At 39.8% G+C, this 11,221-nt stretch overlaps 1 protein-coding gene across 1 annotated transcript in view; it reads left to right on the forward strand.

Annotated features, from left to right (window-relative positions):
• The window catches only part of MATN2 (matrilin 2), an 83,262-nt gene that overhangs the window by 63,463 nt on the left and 8,578 nt on the right, over positions 1–11,221 (forward strand). Inside the window, 9 exon segments of the mRNA XM_035893832.1 lie at positions 748–870; positions 965–1,087; positions 1,178–1,300; positions 1,468–1,590; positions 1,795–1,917; positions 2,059–2,181; positions 2,349–2,471; positions 5,247–5,660; positions 8,258–8,410. Of these exon segments, the coding sequence (XP_035749725.1) occupies positions 748–870; positions 965–1,087; positions 1,178–1,300; positions 1,468–1,590; positions 1,795–1,917; positions 2,059–2,181; positions 2,349–2,471; positions 5,247–5,660; positions 8,258–8,410 (1,428 nt within the window).

Here is an 11,221-nt window from a genome sequence, read left to right on the forward strand (position 1 = left end):
CCCTACACATTAAACCTAAGTATTTTGCTGAAGAGTCAGTCTGAACTTCGCTATCAGTACTGTTCTACTTTCTATGTAAAGGTAGTTCTCCATTAGCAATTGAAAATACTTTCTTTTGTGTTATAGTGAAAAAGAAACAGGGAGTGCTGACAGAAGGCTCCACTTCTTTCTGTACTTTCTCCCCATCTGTCCTTCTTGAAGAGGTTTTAACCAACTGGTTTTAACATTGCAGTCATACAAATCCTCCCATCAATTTTCAGCAATACCAGTTAGATTTTAGTTATCTTCTTGAATGAGTAGTTCCTATTCTTCTGGGGTTTGTTTATGCAGACTCTTAGCATTGATGTAAGGATGTTAAAGAATTATTTTGCTTCATGTCCTGTGGGGTTTTGCTTAATTTTCTTTTTACCAGCATGAATTTGTACTAAACAACTGTACTAAATTATCCCCTCCTTTCACTCTTAACGCTCTTAATGTGAAGTCCTCCTCCTTAATCTGGTCAGATTAATCCTAAAATGATTTATTGTCAGTGGGAAGCCATCCAAACCATGCAATTCTTTCTGCTCAGATGGTAAAGAACTCATGCTCCATGTAAGATAAGCTATCTATCATTTCACTAGCCAGAGATTTGCTTTCAGTTTGCAGGTTTCCATCTTTCTTTGCTCATGGGATTAACCCCCTAGTCTTTGTATTTATAAAAAAAGTTTAACTAGCAAACCACATTAAATATTATCTAACTATTCCCAGGCAAGAATATTTGCAAATCAGTCAACCATGGCTGTGAACATACTTGTGTTAATGCTGGTGATTCATTTGTTTGTAAGTGTCAGGAGGGATTCCTGCTAAGAGAAGATGGAAAAACATGCAGAAGTAAGTAGTCTGATATTTATCAGCATACTTTTTATCTGCAGCTCATGCATGTGTAGAAATGCATTAACCAGCAAGAGCTGTCATCTGTTTTCAGATAAAGATCTTTGCAAATCACTCAACCATGGCTGTGAACATGTTTGTATTAATACTGATGATTCGTATATCTGCAAATGCCATGATGGGTTTTTACTGAGAGAAGATGGGAAAACCTGCAGAAGTAAGTAGCAGAAGAACTTAATTTGATGAATTACACAGGTAATCGAGGCCTCTGCTGATGTATGTTGACTACCAACTTTTCTGTTTGCAGACAAGGATGTTTGCAATTCAATCAACCACGGCTGTGAACAAGTTTGTGTGAATACTGAAGATTCCTACATCTGCAAGTGTCGTGAAAAATTCATACTGAAGGAAGATGGAAAGACATGTAGATGTGAGTAGCCTGAGCTATAAAAGCATGTTATTTGAGGCTTAAGTGTTGTGGCTCTGAGTGTTTGCACATGTGTAGGTTTGTGATTTGCAACTATTTGAGCTGGTTAATAAAAGGTCTTGTATCTCCCTAATGAACCTCGCCTCACAAACTCCATCCGCTTTTCTCAGATAAAGATGTTTGCAACTCAGTTGACCATGGCTGTGAACATATTTGTGTTAATACGGATGATTCCTATATCTGCAAGTGTCAGGAGGACTTCATACTGAGGGAAGATAGGAGAACTTGTAGGAGTAAGTTGTTTAATCTTTGTTTTGTACTTCCTGATTCGTTAATGAAACATACCATGCAATGGTAGTGTGTTATTTGTGTCTTTAATATAGAATCAACTTAATGGAAGTGAGCTCCTTCGTGGAATATTATTGCCATAATTTTTACATTTTATGAAAGTTATTTACCTAGCTAACTGTGCTAAATGTAATTTTCATTATTCTAAGGTAAAAATATCTGCAAAACAGTCAACCATGGTTGTGAACATGTCTGTGTTCCAACTGGCGATTCATACACATGTCAGTGTCACAAGGGATTTATGTTGAGACGAGACAGGAAAACATGCAGGAGTGAGTAGCTGAAACTTTTATGGGGAATATATTTTTTCCGTCATAAAAGAAACAACAGACTTAATTTCACTCAAAGCTTGTTCATGCCAGTTTTGCATTTGAGAAATGGTCTAATACAGAAATTCTCTTAACAATTTTCAGATAAAGACCTGTGTAAATCCATTGACCATGGTTGTGAACATGTGTGCGTTAATAATAACAATTCATACAGCTGTCAGTGCCATGAGGGTTTTGTCCTGCGACAAGATGGGAAAACATGTCGAAGTAAGTAACTCAATATGTCTGTCAGCCACTCTTCTCTGCCATTGCTACATAAACGAACAAAGATGTTACACTCCTTTGTCATACATTCTTCAACTATCATGTTTGGAGTCTTTGAATTTATAAATATGTTAAGTAGAATACATATAAATATTTTTATTTTTTCCTAGATAAAGATGTCTGCAAATCAGTTGCCCATGGTTGTGAACATACTTGTGTTAATAATGATGATTCCTACATCTGCAAATGCCAGGAGGGATATGTACTAAAAGAGGATCAGAAAACGTGCAGAAGTAAGTACATGTTATTTAGAAAGCATTTGTTTCTTTGGTTTCTAAAATCACATGACCTCCCTTCCAATGTCTCGCTTCAAAAATGATACAATATTTGAAAGCCCAAATCATATGTTAGTGTGATGGAAAATGTCTTGAACAATTAACTTGATGCTCTCATAAGCAAAAAACTAACAAATTGGAACAGTTGTTTTGGTATGGCATCAAGTACAATAGTAGTTCTTTCCAAATATCATGAAAAAAGCCGAAGTCAAATCTTATTATCAAAGAGCGTGAACTTTAATCAGATTCATATACTGTGGAACTTTATATACTCCATTTTAAAATGTCATTAATTCTATTTGATTATCTTGCAACATGACATACTTAGAGTATGAAATGCATTTATCTCATCATCCCTTAATACTTGGAGGAGAAATTCATGTACCAGAACTCAGTAAAAACATTTATTCTGCAAAAATGGATGCCTTAGTTGGGGAGACTGTTATTACCAACAGAGTGGTAACTTGTTCATGGCTGATCTCAATCCTAACTAAAACCATTCATTATGAACTGCTGCCCTATCTTGACTTATGCAATGATAACAAGGTGATTCTGATATTCTTATTGATTGCATTTCCATCGCCTTAGTGTGTATGACACATCTTTTCCTCAGATGACTGCAGGAAGGAATTCTTGGACAGCAGTTTTAAAACAGAGCTATTGTCCAAGAAGAAACTCCCAAACTTTAAAGGTGAAATTTCCTTACTCCTACTCCAACTTGGTAACAGACATGTTCAGTAGTTTCTGCAGTCAAAGTAATTTCTGCTGCACAATTCTCTCTTGTGTAGTGCTTACAGCATTCAGAGATAAGTAGAGGTCAAAGTGCATTTGGTCCAGACGAAGATGCTAATCTTGCATTCCTTAGTGTGGCAGAACTTACATTCCTTAGTGTGGCAGAACTTCCTTCCTGGTAGTTACACTGATGAAATAGGAGCTGAGCATCTCTGCAGCCTGCCCCTTGCATAAAGTGCACTAGTCTATGCCTGCTGGAGGCAATTGCTTTCCAGAATGAAAAAACACCTGGCAGAACCAGTCTGCAGCTTCAAAGACATTCTCCAGTCCCTAAATTCCCTAAGCTTTCATGGATACACAGTGCCTACAAACTGCTTTGATTTTTGCATGTGCACTTGACAAAAAGTATGAGAACTCCAAATTTGTCAGTCTCCTGACAAACTCCCAGCTTTAGTGAGTAAACCAGAAAAGGTTAGTTTCAGTAATACATAAGCCTTCTAATTACAAGATAGTTAGAGTTGCAAGCAAAAAAACCTGATATAAACAATTCTGATCCATGTTTAGCAGCTAGACACATTTCTAGCATTTACTTTCTCACCTATAGTTTTTTAGCTGGTTTTCTGCCACTAGAGGTTTAAGTTTATGCTATAAAAACATGTGCATTGTCTGAGTCCCTGGACTTAAACCTCATCCTAGACTCTAGGGCAGGCTACCCAAACCTTCTCTTCTTCTCATTCAGCATTCCCCAAGATCTTTGGCTTTTGTCTCACTGTTCTCTGCCACTCTAAACATGACTCCTGGATTTTCACCTTATGTACAAGTGTGGCTTCACCGACTCATTTCTTTGTGCCACCTTTATCGCTGCTATTTCTGCAACACAAATGCAGCTCCAGTGATTCTCTTCCATGCCTTTCAGTGCTGGTCATTCATCTACACAAATGTAAAGTTAGCATACTGGCCTATCCCTGAAAGAAAATGATGGTAACTCTGTCCCTATATCCTAGCTATGTTCATCAGTTATACAGTTCTCTCCACTTAACAGTCATTCTTAAAACTTGCTGATTAGAATCATAGAATGTTTTGGGTTGGAAGGGACCTTTAGAGGTCATCTAGTCCAACCCCCCTGCAGTGAGCAGGGACATCGCTAACTAGATCAGGTTGCTCAGAGCCCCATCCAACCTGGTCTTGAATGTTTACAGGGATGGGGCCTCCACCACCTCTCTGGGCAACCTGTTCCAGTGTTTTACCACCCTCATTGTAAAGAATTTCTTCCTTATATCTAGTCTAAACCTACCCTGGTTTAGTTTAAAACCATTACCCCTTGTCCTGACACAACTGGCCCTACTAAAAAGATTTTCCCCATCTTTCCTATAGGCCCCCTTAGGCACTGAAAGGCCGCAATCAGGTCTCCCCACAGCCTTCTCTTCTCCAGGCTGAACAAGCCCAACTCCCTCAGCCTGTCCTCGAGAGGTGCTCCAGCCCTCGGATCATTTTTGTAGCCCTCCTCTGGACCCGCTCCAACACTTCCATGTCCTTCTTGTGCTGAGGACTCCAGAGCTGGACGCAGTACTCTAGGAGAGGTCTCACCAGAGCAGAGCAGAGGGGCAGAATCACCTCCCTCAACCTTCTGGCGGGCCTTGTTGAACCTCGTGAGGTTCAGACAGGCCCACCTCTCCAGCCTGTCCAGGTCTCTCTGGATGATATCCCGTCCTTCTGATTGTTGCTGTATTTAAAGAGTTGTAGTATTCTGCAAAGCAGTATGTCTCAGTAAGTATTCACTGTGATTATATTTTTGTTAAACTCTTGGTCATAGGCACACTCTTAGCTTTTGATACAGACTGTACACAACATCTTTAGACACATTGGCAAAGTTAGATGAGCCAGGAACAAGGTACTCGAGATGGTCTCTGAGCTTATGCAGTCACTGGGTATCTATGTCCCTTTTTCAGCTTTTTTAAGAGTTTTTTTCATTAACTGAACAGTCTGCTGCTTATTTCACAGGATGCACTGAAGGCCCAGTTGACCTGGTGTTTGTGATTGATGGATCAAAAAGTCTCGGAGAGGAAAATTTTGAAATTGTAAAACAGTTTGTCTCAGGAATCTTGGATTCACTTGAGATTTCACCCAAAGCTGCTCGAGTTGGTTTGCTTCAGTATTCCACTGAAGTTCGCACAGAGTTTACATTAAGGCAGTTCAGCTCGGCCAAGGACATGAAGAAAGCTGTATCGCAAATGAAATACATGGGGCGAGGTTCCATGACAGGACTGGCTCTGAAGCAAATGTTTGAGAGAAGCTTCACAGAAACAGAAGGAGCAAGACCATTTTCAGCAAATGTCCCTCGAATCTCCATTGTGTTTACAGATGGACGAGCCCAAGATGAAGTCTCCGAGTGGGCAGCTAGAGCAAAGCGAAATGGTAAGTGGAGATGTTTTTGGCTAATTCCAAGAGGCAAAATATTGTTAGAAATAAGACATGGTAATAGTATTGATGTGCTACAGTGTGTGCTGATCGAGAAAGCGTTGGCCGTAGTAGTCTGGCTAGTACAGTGACCACTGTAGCAGAGCATTGGAGCTTTGGGATTCACAGGAGCCTTTGCTACATGGCATGTATGTCACCCCTAGAGTGGGACCCATGATGAGTGTCTCCCCACTGGGGTTTCATGCCATCCACAGGCAGTGGTGTTACCCACCTGGCATGGCCATGCAGCATCCTGAACATATTCACTAAGGGTAGGTATTTGATAGAGATTTAGGAACACTGGGAACTTCATCAAAAATTCTAAGAAAACAATAAAAACCACCCCAACCTTGTCTCTTCAAAATACAGAAATCTATCCTCCTGAGAAATACTATGGTAATAATTGGTTATGTTATATTTTTATTCACATATATTCTGTATTTTTACCAATTTTATAGTGCTGATAGTGTTCTGCAAGGAAGATGGGTCCTCTTTACAAAGAATATAGCTTTAGTGCTGCCTATTTTTCTGTTTCTATGTATGTGCCTTATCAGGTGATATGCTGAACTGTAACTGTATGTCTGAGCAGAAATCCATCCTCTAGACCTGTACCACAAAACAGAAACCTTTCAGCTGTTCAGCAGAGTCAACTGGAAATTTTCAAAACTTTTTGGGAAAATAAAGGATCCCTTTTTTCCTTTGCAAAACATTTTCTATTTTATGAGAAACTGATTTAAGAACCATGGCTGATAGCCCACAACACAGAGAAGATAGCCAGACTTTAGAAGATGCTGCACATTGTCTTTCTGTTCTTGTTTTATTGACACAATATATCAAGCATAACTTGATATGTGATTAGTATAGTGTTGGTCAGGACTGATACCTCTCCGTAAGGAGAAGAGGGAAAAATGTCCGAGGATATGAGAGGAGCATCTGCTAACAAGGGTGCCATTATAATGAAATATAAACAAAGTGGGTTTTATAATATTAAAAACAAAACCAGATTTAATACACTAACTAGTGAGATCTGGGAAAGTACACGGAAGATTTACAAGACTGAAGAAGGAAGGAAGGAAGGAAGGAAGTAAAAGCCAACCATGCTTACTTGTTGAATGAAACCTCGGTTCCAGACTGCTTGCACTGATATTTGTAATGCTACAAGCCAAATCCATCCCCTGTGTAATTGCAGCGTAGGCAATGTAGTAATGCTGAATATGAAATTGGCCTTGAATGCTTTATCACTGATACCTCCAAGTCTTTAAAAAGCAACAGACCTCAGCATGACTGGTCCATTCATTAAATTGAATCAGCTTCTGGTGAATGTTTTGCTTTCCTGGCTAAAGTGCGATGGTAGGCAGATTCATGACGAAAAGTAAGGAGATGTTTACGTTAAATGTTAAAGACATGGAAAATGCATATTTTATGATGTTATATCAGGCCCAGGATTCTCAGAAAAAAGGTTAAGTTGCAATTCAGTGAGCAGGTAGCTGTTACTACCCCATGATAATAAAGAAGTATCAAACCTCCTCATCCTAAGTTTTATCTGAAACCAACCAGCTGAGAAGGCAGCTTCTGCTCTTGAATCTTATAAAAGAGCATGAAATACTATGAAGCTAATAGTTGTATTATGAATCACAAAATCAGTACTAGTTGTGGACACTTTCTAAGCCAGAACTGATGTAAAGAGAAATGATCTATCAGATCATATGTTCATGAGAATAAAAAAATAACTGCTGAAAAGGGGGATATTTAAGATCACAATGTTTTATATTCATTGCTTGTTTAAAAGCTCTCCAGTGAGAGGGTTGCGAACACTTCCTCCTTCCCTGCTTTCAGAGTGAAGAAAACTACAAATCCTCATCTACTTTCTCCCTAGCACCCCTGCTGGGGAAATGCTTGTCCTGAGGATCCCTGTTGTAAGGCTCTTTCTCCCCTAGCCCCACAAATCCTTTCTGCTCCCCTGTTCTTACCCTCATAGGTCTGGGTGCCTTTGCGGTGTCTCCCAGCCCAGTAGTGTCCCTTAGAGCACAAGACTCTAGTCGCAATGTGCTCTGAGGATTTCAATGAAACACTAAGTATTTATATTTTTCTAAAAAAATTACTGCCATCTTTCAGGATTCTGCCCCATTTGCTAATATATAACAGGTCTTCCCTGTTCAGGGAAGTAATTAGCTTTATTGCACACACCCTACATACACAGACACACACAAATCAGGAACTTTCAGTGTAGCTGGGAGGCTGACTGGGATTCTCTTGGATGTTTTGCAGCGCTCTTTCTGGGTTCAGTTACTATCAGTAGTGGCCAGGCAACTGTCATCTCTTTAACTTTAAAACTATCTGTTAAATTACAGCAAAGCAGTGAGTTTCTACACTGCTCTCAATAACTAAAGCACATTAAGCCTGTTCAAAGCCAATTCTGAAGTTGTGCAGCATATACATTTCTTGTGCTCTCCCTTTCTCTCTAAAATGACTAATGCTCGTATTTTCCTTTCATGGAGGAACAAGGGTTTAGAACTGCTGATGTAATAATTATGTGCAATTTCTTTTGAATCTAGGTATAATTATCTATGCCATTGGAATAGGAAAAGCAATTGAGGAAGAACTGCTGGAAATTGCTTCTGAGCCATCATATAAACATCTCTTCTATGCTGAGGATTTCACAGCTATGGAGGACATAAGTGAAGAGCTAAGAGCCCAAATCTGTGAAGGTAACAGTATTGCACTTTCATTGAGATAGAAGAGGAATGAATGCTTATAGATTTTTTGCAGGCCTAAAAGGACAGCTAGTGTCATAGTATAGGTCACAGATCATTGGTGTCAGACATTGCAAGGCATAAGTCATGGTAATTTTTCTGGCCTTTAATATGTGAGGAAGACATGCCCTTAATCTATCAACACATAAAGGTATATAATAATTGTCTTTATTTCCATAAAGGTTGCATAAAATGTACACTTCTGTGCCCAGAAGAATCAATTGCTCCTTCCCCTTTCATTTTCTACAATTAAGTCAGCCGTGCATGGAACGCCACCCCACCAAGGAAGCATGATCTGCTTCATTAGGAATGTGGGAAAATAATCAGGGATTTGTATTATCTTAATGAGAATAAAAAAATTACTAAGACCAGTGGCAAAAACCTAAACCACAGCAAAACAAATCATCAAGAGCTTATGGAAGACTAAAAATAGTTCATTGAACATACATTCACAGCTACAAAGAGTGGATCTCAGTTATGCATAAGCTCCAAGTTTTGCTGCACAAACGTGGAAGGTTTGTTCCAGAAAGCACCCTTCCTCACTCTGCACAGCAGCCTCTATATAGACATTCCCAGCTGAAGTTTTGCAAGGGGAAGGGGGAATGTGAGCTGGGATGAAAGCTGTTCAGCCAGCGAGAGGACAGCATGTCTCTCCCACTCACACATTCCCAGTACTCAGTATTATTTGTGTACGTTCAAATTGGTACCTGAAGCAAAATTCAGAAACGTCACTGTGAACAATATTAGTCATAGTACTAGAATTGTGCCAGAATAATTCAATTTTCACTAGCTTTTATTTGGTTGGTTTTTTTGGAATTAAATGCAAACAGGTTTTATTTTCTTCTTTAACGTTACTGTGTAAAATTGGCTGGCAAGCAGCAGTGCATTTCTTCCTCATACAGATGTCAAGGAAGAATCTGAAAAAAAAGAATCTGAGAATGTTTCCTGGCTTGTACATTCTTTGTGTTTCTCTGAGTCCTAAGAAGTCCTAGTTCCATCCTTCTGAAATACAAAATACTATAATAACATGAAAACAAGTCTGTTCAACTAACCTTCTTATTAGGCAGATAATCTGCTGATGACAGCATGTCATCTTAAAAGCTTAGGGAGACGCCAAAGCCAAAACTGTCTGGCAACCGGTATAATAATTCTTACTCATTAGCAAACCCCAGAGCTCAGTGATGGAAATGCATCCTTCAGGTACCCACAGCGGTGTTTAGCAACCACGATTTTTTTTTTTTTTACCTACATTACTTACCATATGAAAAATAAGTAAATCCTGCCCCTTTGTGGCAGTTCCTAGACTACACTTCTAGTAACTGGCTAGAGCTGGTGCCTCTCAGCTTTTGTCCTCTCTCACCAAGAGGCAATGCCTCACACCTGTGAACTGAGGACTGACCCAGCCTTGTTTTTCTGGACTCTCCAGGACTACCTATTGTTCATCAACTCACTCCACCAGTTCTGCCTCCAAAGCCTGTTACAAAAGCTAAAAGTTTTTTTTTTTTCCTTCTGTTTTGGTTTACAGCCTAAATTTTTTCCCTCTTTTGCAACAGCAGTAATTTAATTTTTACTCCAGCCTTGGTCCTTAGCTGAGTGCTTCTGAGGCTCAAGGCTGTGAGGGCAGTGGGAGACCCTCTGAACCTCATGGACTGCACTGACAAAGCCTCTCATTCCCAGTCCCAGCTGTGGATGGGCTGCATGTTTCCAAGCAAAGCAGAAGCCCTCCAAATCTCTTTTTGGGGTAAGGCTTTTTCCTTTTATTCTGCAAGAAAGCATCATGCTTGTAGAATAGCTTCTGATTGCCATTAATCATTCTTGATGACTAGTAGGAAAAAAAAAAGAAAAGTGGTTTTCTCCTTTGCCTTTTATTAAGAGGAATTCAGTTGGAAGATTCCCATTCATTGTCTTGGTTAATGTTCATGTCTCATCTGACTGGAAGTACTAACGAGGCTACAGCAATGTCATCCATAATACCCACTGATCGTGATTGCCTCTTCACCCCTGTTCTGAGCATGTGCATTATGGGAGCCTTTAATTACATGGTTACATACTATTTTTGTCCCAAGACCCCAGTCCTGATCAGATGACAGTACTAAGCAGCCTACTGGTTAACATTCTGTTCTCCTTCCAAATTGTGGATCATTATCACTGCTGCAAATAGTCATCCAATGCTTTTGAGGACATGCTTTTTTGAAGACACTTTCTCACAGGCTTTTCCTAACAAAATAATTGGGTTTTGTTACAAAACAGAACACTAAAAATAAACACCCAACTTTTCAAAATTTGTTGGCAAACATTGCTATATTTATGTTCACTGCACTGACCTCAGCAAGGGACTCAGTTAGGGTTAGCAGCCTGTGTCACTACTAGTCTGATTATTCACAGCTTTCCAGAGGTGATGAGATCAGAAATTTTTGGGCCCCAACCAGTTTCTGAAGGCTGAAAAGGAGTTTCTGAAATTCAGTTCCCATCCCAAACTGGAGACCTTCTGCCACACCGCCACCAGTGTAGCTATCAGTCGTCTTTTCATAGAATCATGGAATCATAGAATGCTTTGGGTTGGAAGGGACCCCTAGAGGTCATCTAGTCCAACCCCCCTGCAGTGAGCAGGGACACCGCTAAATCAATCAGGTTGCTCAGAGCCCTGTCCAACCTGGCCTTGAATGTTTCCAGGGATGGGGCCTCCACCACCTCTCTGGGCAACCCGTTCCAGTGTTTCACCACCCTCATTGTAAAGGATTTCTTCCTTATATCTAGTCTAAATCT

Source organism: Egretta garzetta, unplaced genomic scaffold (assembly GCF_000687185.1).
Source record: "Egretta garzetta isolate BGI_Z169 unplaced genomic scaffold, ASM68718v1 scaffold154, whole genome shotgun sequence".
Lineage (NCBI taxonomy): Eukaryota > Metazoa > Chordata > Aves > Pelecaniformes > Ardeidae > Egretta > Egretta garzetta.